The 26779-nt window shown below is 35.9% G+C and overlaps 1 protein-coding gene across 2 annotated transcripts; it reads right to left on the bottom strand.

Annotated features, from left to right (window-relative positions):
- Positions 1-21139: 21139 nt before the first annotated feature.
- On the bottom strand, positions 21140-26274 carry LOC149188566 (receptor-like protein kinase At3g21340). 2 transcript variants are annotated; one of them, XM_089411679.1, is made up of 15 exons: positions 26033-26274; positions 25399-25921; positions 24624-25081; positions 24410-24542; positions 24243-24329; positions 23770-23838; positions 23585-23656; positions 23415-23486; positions 23014-23210; positions 22691-22899; positions 22414-22540; positions 22268-22336; positions 21942-22134; positions 21687-21819; positions 21140-21557 (listed from the first exon to the last, which is right to left on the bottom strand). In XM_089411679.1, the coding sequence occupies exons 1-15, from the start codon at positions 26121-26123 to the stop codon at positions 21210-21212; spliced, it is 2781 nt and encodes a 926-aa protein (XP_089267805.1). In that variant the 5' UTR covers positions 26124-26274; the 3' UTR covers positions 21140-21209. The 2 variants fall into 2 exon arrangements, with proteins under 2 accessions (XP_089267805.1, XP_089267804.1); XM_089411678.1 differs by having other exon boundaries at positions 24243-24314.
- Between the last annotated feature and the right edge of the window lie 505 nt (positions 26275-26779).

Genomic DNA, 26779 nt, shown 5'->3' with positions numbered 1-26779 from the left:
AGGATGTGAAAGAATATGTGGAAAACTGGTCTTATTATTCAATTTCATAAATAGATGTAAGAGATGCGTTGCCGACAGATATTAGGGATTATTAATCTATTAATTTATTATTGAATTTTTAATGTGTAATTTTAATTATATTCTTATTTTAATTGTTTAATTATATGTTTATGTTGTTTTTAATTAAACAATTAAAATAAGTTTAATTGTTTAATTATATATTTATGTTGTTTTTAATAAAACAATTAAAATAAGAATATAATTAAAATTACAGATTAAAAATTCAATAATAAATTAATAGATTAATAATCCCTAATATCTGTCGGCAATGCATCTCTTACATCTATTTATTAAATTGAATAATAAGACCAGTTCTTTCACATCCTGAAGATGAACCACCGTTGATTGTTCGAAACATCGAGCAACAAGTAACCTAATGTGATGAATCCAGAAGATGATCTACACACCTATGAAGAACACAAAAACCTAAGAGATAAAATTATCATAATCCCAAGCATCACAGTGAAAATTAAGTGACACATCTCTCCTACATTCATGGTTTGATAACTAAAAAGGAAAAAAAGGAAAAGACTCTGCAATATTCTAGTAATTGCAGTGGGGTGGAGAATTAGACAAAATTTTGCGAAATTTAAGGGAATTGTGTGGATATAGAAAAGGGTATAAATTGCAGATATGTACCAAAAACATTTTAAGCTCTCATCCACCCTGAAACTCATACTGAAGCTAGCCAACAAAACCTCTTGCATTTAGCTATAACTAGAGAAGAGAAATGGGAGAGGGATTCAATAGAAGAGAACCCATAAGTACATCAAGGATTCACCTTCATCCCCCTTGGTAGATATCTTTAGGAGACATCACTAGTTGGGAATTTTTGAGTTGCTAAAGGGTTACGATGATGATATAGCCTATCAATTTCCATGACACTAAACCCTCAAGCAAGAGCAAGTGCTAACACTATGGTGAGAGGGCTCTCCATTACAATCAACCCTGATGTGATCAACGGAGTAACCACACTTCCTCTAGGGATACAATGGAGAAAAGAGGACAAGACTAGCAACACCTTTGCTAATAAAAACTTCTTCCTAAATGATGAAAAGCCAATTGAAGACAAAAATGGGGTCAGGAGGGAGAGTCTTACCTATCCTTGGGATGATGTGAGCTACCACATCCTCAAATATATTTCTTGTGAAGGGAGGGTTAGTGTAGTCTGTGGCTACCAATTCAGACCCCTCCATGAGTTGAGGTTCAAAGATGATTTCCTCATAAACTAAAGGATCAATATGCCTTATTTCCTTTTGCATTCAAATATAGACATGAGCCAGAAGGTACAAGAAGGGAAACACCAACAATTAACACATCATGGACTCATTAAGATGATAATGGAGGATGCCTTGAGCCAATTGAGAATTCTTGTTCTCTGGTCCACATTTAGAGACATGGATAGAGAGGTTATCCTTGAAATCCAAGCCCTTGAATATGGTGGGACCCCAACCTCTAGTGATGAAGAGGAAGCATAAGAAGAGGAAGAAGAAGAAGCAGAAGAAGAAGAGGCAAAAGAAGAAGAGGAGTCAAAAACAAACAAAACAAAGAGGAAGAAGGTGAAGAAGAAGAAGAAGAAAGAAAAGGAAGTAGAGACAGATAAAACAGAGGAAGAAGAAGAAGCAGAAGAAGAAAAAGAAAAAGATTTAGAAGAGGAGGAGCAAACGGCAGAGACCATCACTGAGAAAAACACTGCAGTAGGGGAAATATATCCAAGATTGTCTCCTGAACCCACATAAAAGGAGGCAGTTGCTACCTTGGTTGACTTGAGCACACCCCCCAAGTCCAAGAGGAAAAGGTAGAAGTAGGCTCCCCTCTATTTTAGGACAAGAAGAAGCACCATGATGAAGGAGGGGAAGCCATAAACACCTACAAAAACTCCCATCATAATTGAAGAATCTCCAAACAAGAAAGAGGTGCTAGGTTCCTTAGTAATGAAGGTTGAGGAAGGCACATCACTGCAGGCAACCCCAAAAGCTACCATCACCTATGTAAGTAAGCCTATCACCAAGTCAACATCATCTAAGGAAACTAAGGCACCTATGACCCTCCCATAGAAAGGAAAGGGCCTGATACAGGATCCCTAAATTGTGCTACAGGAAACATTGTCAGGGTTACATGAAAGACAATCAGAGCTACAGGAAGGACAATAGGGTCAGAAAGAAGGCAAAGAATCAACCCCATAGGTATAGGAGGGGGCATATTCTCCAAATACATTTGAGGGAGATGTTCCAGAGTTGCAGGAGCCTATCCCAAAACCAAATATGAGCTCCTACTACTAGTTCATTGAGAGAGGTAGAGTAATACCATAGAAATTTGCAATCCCTCTCTTCTTTGCGTTTGAAAAATAAAGGGAAAGAATGCATCATTGGATGCAAATTGTGAAGTCAAAGAAAGTAGAATATGTGAGCCATATGGAAGAAAAAATCCTAGAGATGGGCAGGGAGTTGAGTGAATTGAGAGACAGAGAATGCACCATAAAAAAACAAGTGTAGGGAGAAAACACATGGCTGAGGAGGAAGTTTCAAGAAAAGGAGAGATAATTGGCCACCATGGAAAGCCTCTCCATGGAGGGACTTGAATGTAGGCTTCCATCCAAATCATATGGACTATATCTCAAATATCAATGGATGCAGTTTCAAATCAAGACATTGGGACAACAAGGGACTATGCCATTCCAAGATTATAGGCAATTCATAGAGCTATGTGACAAGAGAACCCTTGAAGATAAGGCCAAATTATTTTAATTCTACCTACACAACATTGCATTGACGAACTTGAATTTGTGGGACCCCAATGCAAAGTTGGGGGACTTGTAGCTGATGGCCCTTTGATCATGGATGAGCCATGAGGAGGCAAGGGTTGAGGAAGTGAAGAGAATAGTAGAAAAAGAGGAAGGAGAACCCCTCTACATCAGAGAAGAACACATAAATTCCATGGATGTTATTAGTAGCCATAACATCATTTCCAATGATGCTCACCTTGCACCAAGATACCTAGCTACCCAAGAACAAGTCATCTCCCATTTTGAGAACACTTTAAGGTTATTGGGGACTAACCTGCCACACAGCCTCCGGATCAGTGAGTACCACTCCCTTAAGAGGTTGAGAAATGCATTGGAAAGGACTGCCCTATATAAGAATGCCATGTAGAGGCTCAAGATCAATTGGATTGGACTAAAAATAGAAGTGGGAAAGAAAGAGATATTTTAGGAGATTGGTCTCCCTCCTTAACTCCTCAAATCATTCGAAGATTCCTCCACCATATCTCATCACCTCGGTGCTACTGGCATCCAAGCAAGCTATGTCCATTGGCAGCCAAGCCAGTGATAGTTAATAAAGAGTCATTCTCGACTTAGGGAGCCAAGTCTCCCTATTTTCTAGGGAGTTTTTGGGAGCTCCATTTTTTATAAATAAGAGAGTCAAGGGACTCATTAGGATTCGATTTTTTGTTGTAGCCAAGAGGCCATTTTAAGCTAAGACATTGTGACAATTTTTTTTTTGTTTTCTAAGTAAAATTGATCTATTTATAAAGTCATAATGTACAAAGAGGCTTCGGCCTCAGCGGTACTGGGTCATTTGTATGACCATTTTGAGCATCCGACCTTGAAATCGTGACTGCCCCAGATGGGGAAACCAGTCCAAGCACAAAATTAGGAAAGTTCAAGCTACCCGCGCAGGGGCTATAGTTCCATAATTCAAAAAATGTAATCAAAAGACTGTAAATTCCAAGACTTGACTCAGAGTTTTCCATTGTAAGTTGACAAGTGGGAAAAAAATTCAAAATTTTGTCACCCGAGTTGGAGATTAAAACAGAAAAAGACCCGATAGGAGACAAGGATCAAAATGACATATAACAAAACTAATCAGAAACTGGTTTATGGCTCGCCACGTAACCTGGCAAGCATCTGCATAGTGTCTTCTGTTGGCTCTTCCTCCACGATCGGACACCATCCGTAATCCTCAGAACCTGTGTTCTCTGCATGTCCACCACCTGCACTATCCTCAATTTGGATGCCCTTATCCTTACGGGTGGCTTCACTTCCCAGCATTTGCTGTTTGCTACTAGATGGGATGTCCTTGTCTTTTGGCTAGTGGCTGGAGCTCGGCTCCCCTGGAACGAAGCTGAACAGAGGGTTCTGGTTGAATTCCCTGCTGAGCATTGGTTCAGGATTGGAGGCAGGGACTTCCCTGAAATCCACCGTGATGGTGACAATTATGAGCGGCTTGTTCATGGCACTTTGAAAATGGAAGTGCACTTGCTGAGAGGTAGCATTGGTCGTTGCGTGCTGGGGGATTCCTCCAGAGTGACGAGCCTCACTGGTACTCAGTCTTCCATGACCGCTTCGAGTGTCTGGATACCTGCCAAGGGAGTGGGGATTGGAGAGGGTAGGGGAAGGGGAGACTGAAGGGGAGGATGAGACAGAAGGGGGCCGAGACCCAGGACGAGTGGCACCACCTCGACTGCCTCCACGCCTGCTCCTCATTCTATGATGATATCGCATGGGTCTGAGAGTGGGAGACTGCTGAGAGCAGATGGAAACAGGGGCAGGAATCAATCTAGGAGCTACAGGAGGAAAGAGGTGGGGGTCCGAGGAAATCACAATCGGGGCAGAGGAAGGAGCTAAGACCTCAGAACGCAGATGGCAGAGAAGGGACTGGGAGTAATGGTCACCATTGCCCAGGTCGACGCAGCTTAAGAGTCTGCAGCGTCTTCCAGTGGCTGTGCGAAGGCTCAGCTCAGAGGCAGAGGGATGGCAGGAGCAATTGAGAGGCTGAATGAGGTGATGAGGATGACTCTGTTCCATATCTCTGGACTTGCAGGGAATGTCTCGATTTTCCCAGTTGGTTAATGGCGCCGGCCTGAGAGCCAGGACTTGCCATAAGATCACACAAGTGAAGGCACAAGTGGCCATATGGATGGGCCGCCTGCTTATCCAGCTGCTCATGCACATTAAATTCCTATCTACCACCCGCATCCGGGGAAAAAATTGTGACTATTATTGTTATGTTGTAATTGAAATTTTGAAGATAATGAGAAATTATGTTTTGATCCAGGACTGAGTTGACTCAGAGGGCTAAAGCTCTTGGGTTAGGGCCCAATCCTAGCAACATAAGTTCCTCTTTTTTATCTGTATTCTTAGATTAAAATGATAGTTAGTTGTTGAAGTTTGTTTATGTTTCACTTAGCTTAACAAGTATTTGAATTATTGCTTAACCTAGTTGCCATTAGTTTGAAGAGGTAGATTAGTGGTGCCGTAGTGAAGGAAAGTACTTCAGAAAAGGTTGTAACATTGACCTCTATCTCATCTCGCTCATGGGATCATGATTAGAGGGCCCCACTCTCACAACCCCAAAAAAAAATGTTTGTATTTTGGTCATTGCATAGTTTCGGGTTCATTCTTAGCTAGATTTATGTTTATGATTTCTTGGAAGCACCTGTAGTTTCTATCTTGTTTCCTTAAGTTTTCTATAGCTTAAATGGCATTCCATTTCATAGATCCAATCCTTAACAATAGATATATCACCTTTCTCATATTTTCCATGTTCACATGTAGTGATGCATAAATGAAAAGAAAAACTAGTTTTGTTGTAGGGAGTTTTGATCTACAGGGAGGAACTCATCTAACCAGGTTCATCTAGGTCATCTCCACCTTCTGCTAAGGCATACCAGCCCATAATCCAAACCTCTGTTTTGTAGCTACCATGAGCAAGCCACCTTAGGAAAATTCAACCTGCTTGGAGAGATGGGCTTATTCTTGGGTAATGTGCACCTTCCCTACACCTACTATCACCATCATACATATCTCCAAAACCTCATATCACTTTTCTTTCCCCCCTAAGCCCTTCAGCTAACTTCCTATAGCAAACTAGGACATCTTGTAGTAGATTAGGAAATCGTGTAGCAGTTTCCTATAGCTGCTACACGATATCCTGTAGCAGTCTATTTGACCCTGTTTTGACCAAAGATGGTCGTATAAGAGTAGGTTAGGCCCTCATATTGGATTCCATGCCTATTAGTTCCACCTGAGATAAGTTTTCCCATGCCTTCTCCCTGTAAAAGATCAAACATAATAGCATAGCATTTACATTTCTGAATTTAGCAATTAAAATATTCTTTTCTGCAAATGTAAAGTGAGATAGTTAGTGCATGTATGTATGAGTCCTATAATGATTGAACAAATTTCTATTTCTGAACAGTCCTAATATATAGACGATAAATTTCAAGGTTAGCATAGTTCTTTTATGCAAGTAATTTGTGTCATTTCCTAGCTAGATGATTTATGGAATTTCACACCATTTACCATTCAGTAACTTTCATTTCCTAAATAGGCAAGAATTTAGTTTTCTGCATTAGAACTAACTTTACATTCACTGTTAGTATTTAGACTCCTTCTAGTCAATAGAATACTGGTCTGGAACCCTAGTGGTCTAGTGCCCCAGTTGAGAAGTGACATGAGTAGAATGTTGCTTTTGTTGTGTATATAGCACTGTCACCTCTAAGTTTGTACAAAACCGTAGGTTGATAAAGTGAAGTTGATAGCCCTAGGAGTTGCAGCGTCCTTGTTGCAATACTGAGGCTCATTAGTCATCATTTACATCCACTGTCCAACAAGAAAACTAATGCCTATAGCTCATACAGAGGAAATTAAACCACAGTGTTTGACGCTCCCAAGAGCCACAGAAGAAAGAAAACCACCAACAGAACTACGATGGAAAAATTGTAACAGGGAGACCATCCCTTTGCGAGAAGAACATAAAACAAATTCCTTACAAGATAAATACCATTGCATGTTGTAGAAAACATACAAAATGCCTTGTCAGATAAAGGTTTCCATTGCTTCTAGAGTTGGGAGACATAGATACCATTGTTGCCACCTCAATCAGAGATGACCACTGGAAAGAGGGGGATGTATTAGATGGTGGAGAGGTATTAGTTGGTTGAGAATTAATAACAAAAATAGGCTCAGTTGGCTCCTTTGAATCAGAATCAAATAGCACATATTTCTCAACCTTTCACAACTGAGACACTATATCATCCAAGAAAAAACAAATATTCCTGAGAAGTTGTTTGATATCCTCTTGACCTGCGAAGAATGTGTAATTGTCTACTTGCTAAGCTCTCACAACTAGATAAAAGAGGGTATCCATCTATTGATGCACATTAAGGGAGTGGAGAAAATGCAATCTCCTCTTTCTAAATTTCCCAGAATTGAGAATCCATTTAAAATCTTCAACACACACTTATGAATCAAAGAAGTAAGGCGTGCCACCAAGAACTCTTGATTCGAGGTGTAGACTTTCCTTTCAAACCTCTAGTTGGACCAAACAAAAAAATCTTGCAATCGAATTCCAACTAAATAACTATGTACATTGAGAAGTAGATATTCTTGCACCCCCTCGTCAACTTGTCATTCTCTATCGAGGGGGCAGAGAACTTATAAACTACTCTAACCTGACCAACAAAAAGACCAACTAGACAATACCCCAAGATTTGGACCCTTGACCAGAGCAGAAGTATTTCATCACCAATTTGTAATAATTGGAGTTCATGAACAAGAGATTGCAAGCTATAAACCCATATGACTATTTACAGAGTGAAAATAAAAGTTTTGAAAGAACAAATAGTACGATAACTTTACCTAGAATTTTGGACCCTAAGCCAGAGTAGAAACTCGATGTCTCTATGGAAATGACAAACGACGACTAGAAACTCTTTCTTACCCCTCAAGGAATACGTCAAACACACACACACACATATGAAAATTGTAGGAGACCACACACTAGAGACTAGGGTCGACCACAAAACATAGGTCTGGGCCAAAATAGATAAATACCAAAAGCATTAAAAAACAAAATCCCCAATTACACAACTAGACTATAGGAGAGGGAAATATTACTAAAACCATATGGAAAAACTTCCAGGATACCATATGACACAAAACAAGATAGGAAAATTAAATGAGATACCTACAAAAAATTTTCCTTGTAGCATTGAGGTAGGAAGAACCATGAACAATTCAAAGACCAGTCATGTCATAGTGTTGTGAAATAATAGGATAAATAACATTGAACCCCTTTTAAAATCCAAAAGGATATGAGAGTGTTGTGAAACAAATCCAAATTTCTGTCAGAAAAGTAGTGACTCCTCAATTTATAGAAACATGGATTCAAATGACCCCAACACACAATGTATACCATACCATAGGAATAGAACTGACCAAGTGTGTAGTTATTCTCTCTGCCATCCCCGATCACGTCGTCCCCTTGCCACCCTGTCATCGATTGCATGCATTTATAATGATAGGAGATAAGAGAATGATGCGAGGTGGAAAAATAATTTTCATGACATAGCAAGACTAGGAGAGGACAAGTGTTGGTACTAGCACACTTCTTAAGAAAAACATTCATATCCTACTGCATCCTTCCATTAATGATCTCAAAGCATACATCACCCAATTCCTCACATGAATGATCCAATCCTACCATGTATACACCATGCATGATTACAAAGAAACGAAAGAGTGTGATGAAGGGAATAAGACACACACATCCACCAACTTGCACCAACCGTACCTATTTATGAGGAAACGACATTGGTTGGTAGTATCTAAGCAAACAAATGTTTTCATCACACGTTATAATGATGGGAGGAAAAATGTCAAATATGGAACACATTTCAACATGAGAATATCGTGGTCATTGTTATCACCCCCATCGGTGATTATTTATAATTTTTTTAATGTAATATTAAAATTGATTAAGAGAAAAAGTTATGGAAATGAAAAACATGTTATAATTCAAATATTAAAACAAAATTTGCCTTAAAAATATTTAAATATTCTTTTGGTAAAATAACCAATATGTTATTTGATTAAATGATACGTTTTATTGAGATAATTTAACTTTTTTCTAAATTAGTATAAACCTATTTTAATCATAGTTGGTCTAGCAAATACTATTGTTCAAATTGAATTTTTGAGTGAATATATGGATTCAGCCACTTGAAAATTTCCTTGGGTACTTGAGTGTGTAGACTACATAGTTTAAACTTGTAAATTCAATAAATCTTTGTTTAATTTCACACACAAATTACCCAAAAATATATTTGGGAAATGGCCAACATGTATGATAGTGAGACTATTTGAAATGTTTTAGACATAAGAATTTATTTTTTCAATACTTAGATATATAGAACCATAGAGAAAAATAATTTTAATATTGAAATATTTACCTTAACATGAGCATTGAAATATTTTATTTGTGGACAACATTGTCCACATTAAAATATTTTTTTGTTATTAATATATTTGTAAATACACATGAATATTATTTAACCTTTCATATTAAAATATTTTATTTATGATACAGATTGAATTTTTATTTTTATAAATATTTTTTAAATGGCACATACTAATTTTATATTAAATGTTAAAAGAATTACACATTTCCATTTTTTCATATATATATATATATATATATATATATATATATATATATATATATATATATATAACTTATGAAATATTTTTAACAATATAAGAATTATAAGATGAGAAACAAAGGGGAAAATGGGCTTTTCATTCTATGGTTTCACGTAGCTAGGGTTTCCCTAGATGCTGATGGACTTTTGCAGATTTGGAGAAAACAAGCCCATTTGGATTGCAAAAGATGTGTCGATATCTATGTTGGTTGTGATTATGATGCTTTGACACCCATCGAACCCAAAGCTCCACTTGTTTCCACTATGGATTTCATTTTCTTTGTTGGAGCATTATGTTCACTATGTCATGTGGGAGGAGGTAGCATTCAAAGCCCTGGTGCAGGCTTAAAGACCTCGAGGGTCTTCTCCTGCCCCCCAAAATTTTGTGAGGAAATTAGTTGTGATCCCTGTGGTCGGTCTCTCTCCTTTGGATATATGCAAGAGAGCCTTAGCTCTCTAAAAAAAGTGGCGATCGGAAAGTTTATGGGCTTGTGTATGGATCCAAAATTTGTTGATTCATGGATCACAGAACAATGGGACCCTAAGCTTCAAGGTAGGTAAATCTCTTTGCAATTGGACGTGGCTTCTATGTCTTTTTGTTTCATAATAAAATGTGATGCAGGAACATTCAACCCAAGGAAAATCATTGTATTTTAGAACATGAGTGGTTAGTAATGACGAGAGAGTTAGAAGTCAATTATAACTCTTAAGGTAGTTTCATGATTCGAGGAACTAGAGAGGATTCTTAGGGATTAACTGGAGTTAGAAGTGGACTTAGAGGACATTTAGGAGTCAGTTCAGTAGATTAAGGATTTGAACCAGAATTAGTTCAACAGAACCTTTCTGGTATAAATGTAAGCCTACGGGCAGAGTGTAAAAGGAGGAGGCCACTAATATTGAAGATCAGGCCTGAGAGACAGAGAGTCTTGATATGTAATTAGTTGTTCATATTTATATATACAAAGGTTTATTCCAAAACTGTATAGATGTGTGAAATGAATATTGAATGATTGAATTACATGTAAGTTGTGTATTCTGTAACAGAGGTTGCAGGCAGAGTTCTGTAGAACTACGCAGAGGAGAAGAGTGATTTGGAGGAATCATAATGGATCATTGAATCTAGTTGAAGGATCAGAGTGAAGCTCTGGAGAGGTAGTGAAGTAAGAATTCGTGAAGTTAAGCTCAGAGAAAGAGTACAACAGAATAGCGAAAAGGTCGAAACCCTGAAGAAAAACTTGAAACCACAAAACACTGAAAAAATGAATTAAAGTCAAAGAAAAGGGACGAATGAAGGGACGAATTGGAGATCAACAGATGAGGTTGTCAGATGATAAGCGGCCAAGATTAAATCGCGTAGATTTAAATCAAGGAATGAATGGTGGAGATTGACCAGAAGCGCAGGTTGAAGAGTAATCTGGAGGAGCCATCATAGCCATCGATGGTTGAAGATCTACGATCATCAAGCGCAAACAAGTCTGAACGTTAACCAAGAAGAAAGGCAAGTTTATAAGCAGAAGTGGTATTTTAGGCGAGGTAGAAACCATCAGTGGTAAAAAGGAGTGGTCACCCGATTCCACTAGCCGAGCGACATGTAGTAGTAGAGGAGAGAGAGAAAACCACTTTTTTGAGTGGGTATTCTTCGTACTTATTGTCTACCCAAAATCTTTGTGAACCGTTAGATCCATTGAGTGCAAATCGACAGTGGAGGATTGTCGTGTAAGTTTGATTGATCGGGAATTGATATCAACCGTCAGATCGTGGGGTTGAAATCTACGGTGGAGAGTGAACCCGATAAAGGTAGGCCTCGGTAACTGTGCGAAGGCATGGTTTGGTAGAAAGGTAAGTTTATGAATGTTTATGTGTATTTCTATTATAAACGAATTATAATAGAAATAACGCGTGATTGCACATTTATGGGTTAAGTCCGCATTAACCAAAGTTAAGAGTGGGTATGGTTATATATATATGTGTGTGTGTGTGTGTGTGTGTGTGTGTGTGTGTGTGTGTGTGTGACTAAGGGTTAATAAAGGTTTATGAGGGTGAATGAGTCCCGATAGAAAGGAAAGGATGGATTAAGAGTTAGACTCAGTTAGTCTATAAATTATTCTGCAGAGATTAAGAAAGGGGCCTTAACCATATTCTAAATGAAGATTTGACTACTTAGAGGGTTAAAATTCCTGGGAAAAATGTGCTTAAGAATTTTACATGCATACTATGGGTGTAAGCGGGGGTAACCCTACATCAAAATGGAAAGAGGTCTAATGTTCAGATTAGGGTCATATTTTATGGGGTCTAGAGGCCTCTTTATCACTCCATGGACTCTTGATTTCAATCCAGATATAAGATCATTTTCGTGCCAATGTGGGTTTCACTGCCACACCTCCCTCTTCATATTCGGGGGCTGATGTGCTAGAAGACATTGAGAATAAGCTAGGCCATCATCTGGATAAAGAAAAATCAAAAGTAGGTCAATTTTCTTGTACCCATATCTGTTTTCAGGTCAACCTAAATGAAGGTTTACTAGAGGACCTAAAGATAAATATTAGAGAATAGAGCCATCCTCAGAAATTGAATTATTAGTAGATTCCTTTAAAATGCATCATCTGTCATTCTCATGAGTAATTTGTCAAAAAATGCCCCAAGAAAAAAATGAGATGAATAGATCTGTGCCTCTATCTTTAAAGAGGCAAGTTTCCAACCAGCAAAAACATGAAGAAGGAATCAATAAAACAAGGTTGCATCCACAAAGAAATATGTTGAAGCGGATCCAATACGATAACCTTCCTTCAACAAAAACTCTTTTTAGGTTATTTAAGATCTAGAACAAGAATAAGATAACCCTATGGATGAATCCCAAAATGAGGACTAGGGAAATACAGAAGTGTTGGTGGAAAATAAAGAGCACACCCCTTCATAGGTGGACCTCCTTGATCTAAAGTCAATTTTTTTGAAAAGAGCATTAGAATGGACACCTTTAGCTCTTACAGCGATGAAGCGGTCTACCCCAAAGTTTCAGAAGAAAGTTATGGAAATTAGAGTAGCCAATGAAAAATCATGCATGAGTTGAAAAATATCTCTCCTTGAATTCAATGGAACCACCTCTCACAAGAGGTGAAAAAAAAATAAAGAAAAGAGAGAACACGATACATATTCTAACTTGGCTTCAGGATCCCAAATCTATGTGGATCTCTACCCCAGAAGCCTCCCAAATAACTCAATGTACTATTTTTGCATTCTCTTATGCTCACAATACATACAAATTTACTCTTGTAAACATACATAAGGACTCATTTTGGTTATGTGTAGAAAATGCTGGGATCTATCTCCAATGAATTTAGCCATTATCTTAATGGAAGATACCACAAAAAAATAACAACGTATGGTATTCTGTGTGTGTTCTTTGTTACCGAGTGCATATATAATAAATCCACTTCTCATTTCCTTACTCTGTGTGTGTGTGTGTGTGTGTGTGTATTACTTTATCTTCTTAAAAAATTAATATAAAATTATTTTATATTTAATAAATCCACTTCTCATTTCCTTAGTGAATATATATATATATATATATATATATATATATATATATATATATATATATATATATATATATATATATATATATATATATATATATATATATATACTTTATCTTTTTTAAAATTTGATATAAATTATTTTATTTTACATTATTTATGATGGAGAGGGGTGAAATATTTTACTACATCTCCTCGAGATCGGGTTCAATAATACTATCCGACATCCATCTTAACTCTTGGCCTACAAATCTACAAAGTGTAGAGAGGGATCAAATATATTTTCACTCTAAAAGATGTTTGCATGTGAGGAGATTTAATCCCATGGATCTAGGCTGGTTTGATTATTAATTATCAATTATTGAGTCGAGAGACTCATTCTACAACCCAATATGGAGGGGATGTGTAAGTTTGCGTGTCCGTCCACCCCCCCTTAAAATAAAATTAAAAATTATATTATGAATTGAAAAAATAATGTGCTCGATAATAAAAAAAAAATATGAATATGCTGTAAAGTAATTATAGAGATAATAAAAAAAATGTGTAAGTAACATGTTTAAATCTTATACTTTTAAAAGATATTTAAATGAACTATTTGAATATTTGTGTTAACTAATTTATGTCCATATGAATTTCATATATATCTATATACATATATAAAAAGATTTGTTAAAATAAAATATTTTAATGTTGTATACAAAAATATTCAATGTGAGTTCTCATAAAAGATATTGACATATACTTAAAAGTATATTAATAATAAAAAAAAACCATTTTAATTTGCGTGATAAAATTTCTCGATATCATTTTAGAACAATTATGCATATATCACGAAAAAAATGAAGTTTTATGGTTAAAACATTTATTTGGTCCCATATATATTATATTTAGCATTCAAAAATACAATTTAAACGATGAAAAATAACACATTATTTTTTGCATTCTAAAGAAGTTTGTACGTGAATTTGCTAGTTTTAATTAAACCTTATAAAATATCGATTATCCCACCATCACTGTTACTTATTTCATTGTTAATACTAAAAGAGACATAGTAAAAGTATTTCACTTTCAAGTCATAGTTTTATATTGACTTTATAGAGGGATAAAGCTCTAATCTTTACTTTCTAATATGAAATGTCAAGGAAAAAAAATCTTATATATATATATATATATATATATATATATATATATATATATATAGATATATATATATATATATATATATATATATATATATATATATATATATTGTGTGAGAGAGTTGTATAATTCTTTTCTCTTTAAATATTTTAGTAAATGACTTAAATAAACTATTTGAATATCCATATTAACTCAATTATTTCAATATGACCCCTCTCTCTATATATAACACAAAAACAAATTTTTTTTGAATTTTAACCATATTATGGCCTTTTTTCAGATATATTCTTGAGTTAATTTTGTTTAAAATCCACAAGGTTTAAGTTGTGTACTGTACACAATCCATATGCCTAAAGAAATTTTCAAGGCATTAAATCCATTCATACGATGAAATTTAAACAATCAATATATATATATATAAAGAGAGAGAGAGAGGTGTAAATCTTTTCTCAATTTTGCACTCTAAAAACAGGTTTGCACCTCAAGAGATACTAAATCTTATTAAGAGGGATCTATACTAGTTAAGTCGTAAGGCATTCCTCTCGTAAGAACTCCCCTCTCAAATTACTTGTACATTCGTGGGCCCTTGATTCAGGTGTTAGACGATAAAAATAGTTTGAGCCATTCGATTGATTTGACCAGTATTAAGTTTAAGTTAGTTACGAATTATAATGGAAAAAATAATTGAAGATAAGACTTGTGACGCAGTAGTAGAGCCTCTCAAGAGATGGCTCTAAGCATAGATGCACGTTTCAACCTCGAATTCAAGAAGATTTTGAAGGGTCTCTTCTACAGGTCTCTTCTACTATGTCTAGCACGCTGACAAACACCACTTCTATCGCATCTAGTACGCCGAAAAACACCACTTCTACCGCATCTGGCACGCCGACAAGCACCAAGTGGCCTGACTCATCGATAAGATCACTTCTCTTATTCAAATCCTTGACCTCGTCCTTGCTCAAAACTAATTCCAGGTGTTTCTCTTAACCATGGTACATGAATGGAGTGGAATTGATCATATCTGCTTAGACAAATTCAATCTCATTCGTGCAAAGATTGCACTAGGCACAACTCAGAGTAAGTTTTATTTTATTGATCAGTAAATGTTTCGCTATTTGAGTTCGACACTAGACTGAATCTTATGTTTTCACGCTTGAAATTGGTTTTCCAAGTATTTGCATGAATTTTTCTTTGCATCTATTTTGCATAAAAAATTCAAGTCCTCAAATATTTTGCTTGATGATGATTTCAACCCTTGCCCATCCGAATGTGGAATTGTTGCCCTCAATCCAAATTCTGAGCGTCAGGTGTGATTCATGATGTCTAAAATAAAAATATCCCTTCTCAACCTTTTTATTATGGTCATCCTTACCAAAGAGGACACTAAAAGCTAGAGGACTAAAATTGTAATGATGTTTTGTTTTTAGGTTCAAGTGTTGGGTTCATTTGGTTACAGTGCTCTAGAATATGTCATGTCAAGAATCTATACAATGAAGAGAGACGTGTATAGTTTTGGAGTGGTAATGCTTGATATTTTGACAGGATGGAAGCCCTTGGATAGGTAACTTTTTTATTTCGAGACAAACATGTGTGTTGTACCAAAATAAATACCCTTCTAATCTAGTTTCTCCTTCTATAGTTCAAGAACAAGGTCATAAGAATCATTAGTAAGACGGGCCACCCCTCAGCTTCATGATATTAATGCATTGGCAGATATGGCTGATCCAACATTGAAGGGAAGTTATCCTACTAAATCTCTCTTGCGCTTTGCTGATATTATTTCCCTCTGCATTTAGGTACAATCTAAAATATCTAAATTCAAACATAAATTTAAAATTACATCCAAAGGTCAGGGATACTAATTTGTATTTGTAAGTTACAGGAGAAAATGAAATATGGAAATCATGTTCCCAAAATTTATAAATTGTAGGGTCTGGAGGGGCATGGTGCATGGGGTTGGAAACTTGGCACCTTCACCAGTGTGTATAATTGTAATAAGAAAGAAAGAATCCCATTATCAACAACCCACTATGATTTGATTATGACCACCCTAAACTCTTCATGTATATATATGTGCATGTCAACATAGTTATACTTCACCCAAGGCTTCTGAAAGTTACGCAGAGGCTATACACTTTGCAACTGATGTCACAATTTCCTTTGTAGGACAACTCTATGTTCTAATTCCATTTTATGTTTTTAATTTGTAGTCTGTAAGGCGGAGTTGAAAAGCAACCCTTTGTTATTTTCTTTTTGGCACATAAGAAATCCACTTGCATTCCATAACACCTATAACTGTGGGTGATCTCTATGTATGTGCCAAAGTATGCTAGAAAACCAGTGTGTTGACTCTCGATAATGCAATTGGGTATATTGAAGGTGAACACTGGTAAAGACCCATTTAAAGTGGGTCTGGAGTTACATAAATGAGCAATTCGTTAAATATTGAAACTCAGATATGTATGTTTACTTATATTTGATATGTATGTACTAGAGTTGATGTGTTTTTTTGGGAACATGTAAGCATTTTTGTTTAATTGGTGGGGAGCTACGAACTTGAGCTTTGATGTTAAGTGATTGTAAATTCTTTTGTTTGATTGATTGGAAAAAATAGAGAATCTGAGGGCCTCATTAATGTTGTAAAGTTATATTTTGGTACATTAGTGGGGAAACACATCCTCTATGAGATTTGAACATGAGTCTCCACAATGATACCCACAATCTCTACTAATGTTGGTATTATTGTGTGTGTAGGAATTTTTAATTAGTTTGGTCTCATAACAGTGAAATACTATCAAGAGAGTTGGCAACAATAGAAAAATAAAATAAAAGACAAGCTATGGTTGGGTCAAAGTTACTCTTAAAACTATTCACACCAACTATGGAAATGATATGGAAATCATGTTATCAAAATTTATAAACTGTAGGGTCTGGAGGAGCATGGTGCACCTTAACCAACATGCATAATTGTAATAAGAAAGCAAGCATCCCATTATCAACAACCCACTATGATTTGATTATGACCACCCTATACTCTTCATGTATATATATGTGCATGTCCACACAGTTATACTTCACCCCGGGCTTCTGAACGTTACAGAGAAGCTATGCACTCTGCAACTGCTCCCACAATTTCCTTTGTAGGTCAACTCTCTATTATAATTCCATTTTATGCTTTTAATTTGTACTCTCTAAGGTGCAGTTGAAAAAAAAAAAACCTTCATCATTTGTTTTGTTGCACACAAGAAATCCACCTACACTCAATAACACTTGTAGTTGTGGGTGATCTCTATGTATGCGCTAGAGTATGGCAGAAAACTAGTGTGTTGACTCTAGATAATGCAATTGGGTATATTGAAGGCGAACACTGGTAAAGACCCATTTAAAGTGGGTCTGGAGTTACATAAATGAGCAATGTGTCAAATATTGAAACTCAGATATGCATATTTAGTTATGTTTGATATGTCTGTACTAGATTTCATGTGTTTTTTTGGAACATGTAAACCTTTTTGTTTAATTGGTTGGGAGCTACGGACCATAGTTTTGATGTTAAGTGATTGTAAATTCTTTTGTTTCATTGATTGGAAAAAAGTAGAGAATCTGAGGGCCTCATCAATGTTGTAAATTTATATTTTGGTACCTTAGTGGGGAAACACATCCTCCATGAGATTTGAACACAAGTCTCCACAATGATACTCACAATTTGTACTAATGTTGGTCAAAGGTACCGCTAAGATTATTCACACCAACTCTGGGAATGATATGGAAATTATGTTCTCAAAATTTATACACTGGAGGAGCATGGTGCGTGGCATTGGCAACATGACACCTTAATGAGTGTGCATAATTGTAATAAGGAAGAAAAAATCCCATTATCAACAACCGACTATGATTTGATTATGACTACCCTAAACTCTTCATGTATATATATGTGCATGTCCACATAGTTATAGTTCACTCAGGGCTTCTAAAAGTTAGGCAAAAGCTATACACTCTGCAACTGCTACCACAATTTCCTTTGTGGGCCAATTCTTTGTTCTAATTCCATTTTATGTTTTTAATTTGTACTCTGTAAGGTGTGGTTGAAAAAAACCTTCGTCATTTGTTTTTTTGCACAAAAGAAATCCACCTGCACTCCATAGCACCTGTAACTGTGGGTGATCTCTATGTATGTGCCAAAGTATGGTAGAAAACCAATGTGTTGACTCTAGATAATGCAATTGGGTATATTGAAGGTGAACATTAGTAAAGACCCATTTAAAGTGGGTCTGGAGTTACATAAATGAGCAATGTGTCAAATATTGAAACTAAGATATGCATATTCAGTTATGTTTGATATGTCTGTACAGGGTTGATGTGAATTTTTTTGGGAAAATGTAAACATTTTTGTTTAATTGGTGGGGAGCTACGAACCCCAGTTTCGATGTTAAGTGACTAAATTCTTTTTTTTTATTGATTGGCAAAAAGTAGAGAATCCTAGGGCCTCATCAATGTTGTAAATTTATATTTTGGTACCTCAGTGGGGAACACGTACTCCATGAGTTTTGAACATGAGTCTCAACAATGATACGCACAATCTGTACTAATGTTGAACATGTATGGCCCCTATGAGGATAAATAGGTCTTTTGGGATCAACTTTTCTGTTTATAGTTTTCACAAATGGCAATGTGATTTTAGGTGGAAATGAAAACTTCACACTTCGTAGAAAGGAGGTGTGGGGTTCTACATCTTGATTGGATCGTTTCGATAACTTTCTTTCTTTTAAAATTGAGTCCCTTGGGTTGGTTGATGTGGAACCCATCTCCATGGGAGAATTCAATTGTTGTGGATAATCTATGTTTTAAGTCTTCCTTTTTTGCCTCATAATCTCGCCTTCAAAAAAGAGTGGACACTAAGATAAACTGGGTAAAGTCCTCTATCAAGACTACCATGTATAATAGACCTATATTTTTTTATATAAGTTTGGAAAGACACAATCATTGATGGGGGTACTTTGGACCCAACTGGACCTTAGGTCCAAGGGTTCCCAAGAGAGAAACAAAAACAATATTGACTACCAGGAGAGCCTCATTGACAAAATTGAACAGTGCGAATAAAGACATTCTTTGTAGCAAGTTTTGATTGACGAAGATTTCAAGGAATTGGGGAAGCACACTATGATTGACTATCTATAAAAAGTAATCTAACCTTTATCATGTTCTAGTTCGATGTGTTGAATTGAAGGAGCCTGGTTTAATGAATGACTATAACCTTAAAGCGTAGTAGTGTTATTTTTTGACTCTGTGGTTATCTAACTAGCAATATTCACAAGGAAAAATGGTTGTGGAGCCACCAGAGTAAACCCACTTTTGTCTTGTCCTGTAATCATATCATAATGAGTATGATTCAAAAATTTATAGTGTGATAGGGTTCAAGAGCAATTAGTGTCACCATTCTTTGTTGCTATGAATCTGATGCTCTCCAACTAAAGCAACTCAAGTCTTTCTCTTCGCCATAATCCGTGTTTGTTCCCTATTTTTGCTCTCCACACAAGCACTTTGGACTCTAAGAACATTGTCAAGAAAATATTTCTAAACCAAAATTCTATACAGTTTAGTCCTTGCATTTTAAGCACCACCACATAATTGCACATATTGTAGTTGTTGGTATAAAAATACTCAGCGAATAAGAAAACGTATTATAAATGTTGTAATAAAATACTCGTTGAATAAGCAGATATTGATCATTTCTTCCTTACCAAACTTTAATTGTGTGCCTCTAATCTCCACTTTCCAAAAGTCATTAGTTGGACAGAAGGAACTTGCTACACAATTGTATATAAGCTTTTAAATTCATTGTTGTGCAAGCATTGCACTTATAGCCAAACCCAAACTTTGTTTCTTTATCACTTTGAATTTTCCCCATAAGAATTACTCGAACAAGGCAATCCTATGTGCAAACAACATTAAATAGTGGAAATGTGTATGAAAGTGGATACAAAGACATAAAAGGATAGCATTAATAAAAATATAAGATAAAGAAGATGATATCATAGCATTAATAAAAATATAAGATAAATGAAAAGATACCTCTTCAGCCACTTTCCCAACGTCAACAGAGAATTCTTGTTGAATATAGTTTTCTCTCTATTGTTTTCTATCTTACAACATTACGTCGTTTCCTTTGTAACATCTGGTGCAATTGTTAGTGTTAATTAAAATAGATATGAGAATATTTTATTTGTAATTTACGAAATCTTCTTAATAATACATTATAATATAATAACTAAAAAAACATTAAAAGTGACAATAACACTATAAAATTTTTATAATGTTTTTAATTAAAACTAAGCTTCATTACCTTCCACATGCATCATCATGATCATAATAGTTGAAAACATTTCGATTGATAAAATCCAAGTCATTTATAAAATTTTTAGACACTTTTGCAAACGAAATCTAAAATACATATACCATTATGCTTTTATATATATATATATATATATATGCTAAGCAACGTGACCTTACCTGGCTTCTCTCTCCTATTTGGTCTAATAAGAATATCGATCATTGGCACGAAAATGCGGTTTATCCCCACTTTAACCCCACAGGGGTGGTATCTGCTTCTTGGTATTCAGTATGTGGCCCAGCTAGCTGTTTTTCATATTTCATTTTTGTATATATATATATATATATATATATGCTTTTATCTATAAAATTTGGAAGAGTTTTTGTAAATCTAAGTTATAGTTATTAAACTTCAAAATTTTGAGTGTTTGAAGATTTTTAATAGTGTTAGATCTATTTCCACCATAAAAACATGATTCAAACACTATTACTGTTAAATTTTCTAATCACAATTGAAAGAACTCCCAAAAATTTATGTACTCACAGTAGCCAGAAAACTCCTCTACATTAATTACCAGGATAATTACAACCAGGATAATTACAAGACTCTAACATGCATTGGTTGATCAGTCTATATCAAATAACAATTATTCTTTACATTCCAATTCATCTTCCTCCTTGAAGGATGTTCGAACTGTAGTCACAACCTCCATCATTGGATCTACTAAACTCCACCGGTGAACGAGGGGGGCGGGATTGCACATCTCCATGTTCAATACCAGTCTCCTCTGAAATTGAAAGAGCAGCAGTACGCTCATTCTCATGTATGAGAGCCTCCTTTATATCTGCCACTACTTCACTCATGCTGGGTCTGGATGATGGTTTTTCCTCGACGCATCTGAGCGCTAGTTTGACAATACTCGTGATTGATCTCATGTCGTAGCTGCCTTCCAATTTCTTGTCTATGATTGCCGCTATGTCGGGAGGATTTTCATCTACGACGTACGTCGTTACCTAGACATTCCATATATATAAATGCAGAAGAACAAAGATATATTGTTAGTCACACACGTCCAAATCATAATTCATGTTGTGAAGTGGGGAATGCTGCATATTTGGAGCGAAATGTAACAGATTTCTTACCCACTGGATAAGGTTACGTTCCTCTTCAGGTAGTTGTACATTTATGGGTAGTTTGCCGCATATGATTTCTAACAAAACCACTCCAAAACTATATACATCACTTTTTTCAGTCAACATTTGAGTGCGGAAATACCTGTCAAAACATTTTCCCAACAAAAAAAAATATTAATGTTTTCATAACCTCTTCATACTTCATAGATTTCATTAGACTTCATCAATGTTGCGAAGAAAGCGCAAGTTATATGTGTAGTTTACTCTGGATCAAGGTATCCTGGAGTTCCTTTCACCGTAGTGGTAACATGGGTAGCGTCTCCATCAATTGCCATCATCTTTGACAGACCAAAATCTGCTAATTTTCCATTCAAATTGTTGTCTAGAAGGATATTAGAGGTCTTTACATCCCTGTGAAGTATCTTTGGAGTGCAACCCACGTGCAGGTATTCCAGACCTTCAAACATAAATTGCAGGTGGATCAGAGGAGACATATGTTTAAGCACCTTTTGTACTCTGTAAGATAAGATAACAGTTACATCTATACGAAAATCCACTGCACAGAAAATACACTGCATTAATAACGTTACCCTGAGCGGCATCAAATGCTATTTGGAGCCTTGTTCTCCAATTTAGTTTGGAAAGTTCTGAACCAGGTCCTGGAAAATAAATTGATAATTAATAGTAATATTATGCTTCAACTCAATTAGACAATATGTGTGAGAAATATATTTACCATAAAGGCGGTCCCTTAGGGACCCTCCAGACATGTAATCGTAGATAAGCATAGGCTCTCTAGAATCATTACAGTAGCCAAGTAAAGACACCAAGTTTTTGTGATGGACTCTAGAAAGAAGATCGATCTGTTAATCAAGAAATCAATCTACATCATTTAATTACTATACATTATTATTTTTCCTTGTCGCATATAAGTGGAGAAAAAATACTATGAATATAAATAAACACATACATAAATTGAAGCATATTACATATTTTGAGAATCTCAGACTTGCCTCATTCATAAACTCGCGAACTCCTTGTTTGGAAAACGATGAGAGCACTTTTACGGCTATCTCCTTTCCTTCCGGTAATCGACCAAAGAACACCGACCCAAAACCCCCTTCCCCAATTTTCCGATTAAAGCTTTGTGTGGCTGCTACTATATCTTCTAAAATAAAGGCACGGGCTATTATTGAATTGGGCAACTTCATCATTGCGGAGTCTGCAGTCCAAGTAAATTTACAAAGCATTAGAAACAAGTGGCAGGTACTTTCGTATGGTAAACTTCCCCTATGTCTTATTAGAATTTTCCTATAATTCAAAGTTATTTCCTGACCTTCACTAAGACGCTTTTTTGTTCCTTGTTTTTTCCAGTATACAGCAATAACCGCCATCGACGCTAAAGCTATTAATACAGCACCGCTTAGTGTTATTCCGACGACAACATTGTGCTTTCTTAAATGACTTCCGGTTGCCTGAAAGTTTTTGACACATTCTCCTTTATGCATACATAGGTAGTGGTTCCCAGAGTAGCTGGAGAACACCAAATGAAGAATATTTTTTAGAGAAGTTACGATTTTTATTTCTTTTTCCGGTAAGAAAATTAAGAGTTTACTTCAGTAAGATTACACAAACTTTCACTCGTTTCCTAATTCCTTTGCCTAATTCTGAACTTCAAAATATCAGAATGGGAATATGTTCCGAATACAGCGAGTAAAGAATAAGCTATTAGATTACTTAAGTTCCAATGAAGGCTTTTCCAGAAGCTGAAGAGGAATCACACCGCTAAAGTTATTTTTCTCTATAAACCTGTCAGAAATGAAAAAAATTAAAAAAAGTTATATGATCCCAGCAGTATTTTCCTTTTCAATTTGACTAAAAGAAAAAGTAAAAAAAGGTAGACGTACAACTCTTTAAGATTTTTGAGATGAGAGAGCCACTCCGGAACACTACCGCTGAAATTGTTGTCTTGCAGATGTCTGCACAGCAAGCGAATGAATGGCTGCATTTTCCTTTGAAAAATGGCATTCTACATGGCTAATGAATAAAGGACCAAGAAACTGAACATTTATGTTTAGAAAGGAGTACTTACAATCTTTCCAACTTCGTTAAATTGGAGAAATTTGGCAAAGGTCCTGTCAGATGATTATTATTAAGTGACCTGGTAATTTCAACACAAATAGATCAGTGCCAGTTACATTGTAATATTAAAAGCAAGCTATGTTCCGTTCGTAATCAGCACCATCAAATTCTATTTGCCATTTAATCTGATGGAATAGATTTATGAAACGCCTTCGCTTTTAAGAATGCCGGACCAGATTACAGATTTCAGTAATATTTTGGAAATTTCAGTTACAGGAGCCAGGTATAAGTCAATATCTGACTTTCCGTCAAATTTCCAAATACTCTCAGAATCTACACTTCAATTAAAAATGACCGCAATGACTAATTTTACCACAACTTGAAGACGCACGGTCCTTTTGTGGCCTTCATCGAATTAGCTAATAACCATGTGTATTTGTTGTCTATTGGAAATTTTCACCATGAAAATAAAATTCTACTTACAAGTTAACTACTGCATTCAGCCGTCCAAAATCCTCGGGTACCAATCCTGTAAGATTCCTTCCTGATAAATTTCTGTCATCAAGAAATCTATGCTACGGTGTTATCATTTCAGTTTTACAATTTCGGCGAAGTAGTTAACTCTAAACAAATTGAACAAGTAAACTTACATTTCCGAAATTCTTTTGAACGAAGAGTTATTATCGCTATCACAGACAATTCCTTCCCACTCCATCAAAAAGCAAGGATCGGAAATCCAATCTTTTATGTCAAACCTTCTCTTGACTGCCTCAAGAGCTTCAACTGAGTTTAAGAACTACTTGGTTAGAAATTGACTTATAATATCTGTAATTACAGTATAGGAATTATAGCTAGGACACTTACCATCTTGTTGATATGTTGCCTGTGCTGTATCCACTATCAGGAAAAACTCATAGGCGTTGAGTATAGGGCCATGGGTAGAATTTTTGGCCCTGTACAGGTCAAATCGGCAGGTATTTGTTTTATCCAATAGAATTGCTAGCTCCATGGCAGAGTAATAAGGAACAATTGTAATGATATCAGAATGTCTTTCCCCATTTATCTCCACATAAAAAGATCTCGATTCAGACATATTTAACATCTGGATCTCAGCAAAATAAAGCACCAGTAATGATTTCCAAAACCCGTAAACTGGTCTTATAGTTATTCCAAGGCTATCCTGGTTCGTAACCCATGCCGTTTGCATGACACTAATTGGAGGAAGGTTTTTGGTATTGTTTGCTGAAATGGGTTTTAGCGAACTTGCATAAGAGTCTTCAGGAAACGCTCTCCAGATGCGGTCGAAGTTGTCTTGGGGATACCTGCTTAAGCCATCATACAAATCTATCCAGTCAATCGCTATCAAAAAATAACATATCTGGACAGAGGTAGCGTATAAAAATTAACCATCACACATCAGAAATTTTTGGGGCATATCCGGTATCAATGTGAAAGATCTCCTTAAATCACAACCCTTTTCAGCTTTTACAGGAAAACCACAAAAGAAATACACAAAAACAGAATCCAGTAACACATCTCAAAAACATTTTAGTCAATATTTCTAACAACCATTGGAACGATTAGAATTTGTAGCTGATATTTCCGTAAATAAAACATATATGAAATTGTATATGTTCACCTAACCGTATAATGTCCACCAACATCTTTCCTTGATATTGAAGACAACAAGGATCCTCGCTTAGCTTGTCCATACATGCCATCTCGGAGACTCCTCAACTCGATTGCATTGATGAAGGGATCATAATTTTCGGAGGTTCTGGTCAAGCAAACATACAACATTGTGCCAGAACTAACGAAAATAAATTCATAATAAATCGGATCATGACCAACAGCCATTTCTTCCTTCTGTAACATACCCAGTGTCTCCACAGAAAAGGTGAACATGGCTTGATAGCCGCCGTTATTTGCAGTGACAAACTGTGCTCTGAACAGGTAAGACACGTTGGAGGCTATCGGCAACTGATAGCAAGCCTTTTTCAGAGGCTTTGGAAAGAACCGTTGATTTTGCAGGTAAAATGATAAGCTTGCGTCTCCGGTGCTCGCTGTCTGGCCGACGTCTATATAATTATCATCAGTGACCCATTTTATATTGTTTTCATCAGTGTGATTTGCTTTGCCTCCGCAGAGGATACTGATAAAACCTGCGACGCCATAATTTAAATCAATGGTTAAAACAATATCTTTTAAAACAAAAATTATGAACTGAGCTGTGAGTGATGAAAACGTCAGATGCTAAAAAGTTCGACAGAAACCTGGTTGAGCGGTAACATTAACAGGTATTGCACCCACGAGCATGCTGATGACTATCCAAACTGAACATTCGCTATATTTGGGTTTTCCCATTGTTGCACAAATATTTAAGTAGCACACTGATCGATTTCTGCCAAATCTTGAGGAAGCTTGAAAGTATATCGAATAATAATCTGAACCCAAGGGCTTGAAGGCGGTTGTCCACGATCAACAGGAGACGGAGCCCAAAAATATTTCAAGTGAATCAAAATGGGACTTTTTATAAGAAAGTTCCACATGAAAAAGGTTCATATGGCTGTTTTCCCGGAAAAGTCGCGGACCGAATTATTTGCTTAGTCCGGTCAAATAACTTTTTCAATGTGTTTATGGCAAAGGATGCATGATGATATCAATAATCTGGTTTGGTTTGGAAAAAGGTTTATCCGGCTGTTTTCGCGGAAAAGTCGCGGACCGAATTATTTGCTTAGTCCGGTCAAATAACTTTTTTCAATGTGTTTATGGTAAAGGATGCATGATGATATCAATAATCTGGTTTGGTTTGATTTTTTAAGGGAGAATGTTTTCTAGAGGTATTTGACATGGTACCAATGAAAATCTGTTTTTATTTATCACTAACAGATTATTCCAATTCCAAGTGACTTAATTTTTTTAATAATAACAAAAAAGTCACTTAACAACTAAATTATAATAAATTTTCTCATAATATAAAAACATCAATAATCTCATTAAATTTTAAAAATTCCAAACAT

This window comes from Pinus tabuliformis, chromosome 3_1 (assembly GCF_031772625.1).
Source record: "Pinus tabuliformis cultivar Carrire ecotype Pingquan chromosome 3_1, CPIR1, whole genome shotgun sequence".
NCBI classification, from domain to species: Eukaryota; Viridiplantae; Streptophyta; class Pinopsida; order Pinales; family Pinaceae; genus Pinus; species Pinus tabuliformis.
This window is presented reverse-complemented; position numbering and strand designations above follow the sequence as displayed.

Coding starts and splice junctions, on each gene's coding strand:
- LOC149188566 (XM_089411679.1), bottom strand. CDS start 26,123: ATGGGAAAACCCAAATATAGCGAATGTTCAGTTTGGATAGTCATCAGC. Junction 25,922..26,032: donor TAATGTTACCGCTCAACCAG/GTTTCTGTCGAA, acceptor ATGGCGTCGCAG/GTTTTATCAGTATCCTCTGC. Junction 22,337..22,413: donor CCTAAGGGACCGCCTTTATG/GTAAATATATTT, acceptor TTTATTTTCCAG/GACCTGGTTCAGAACTTTCC.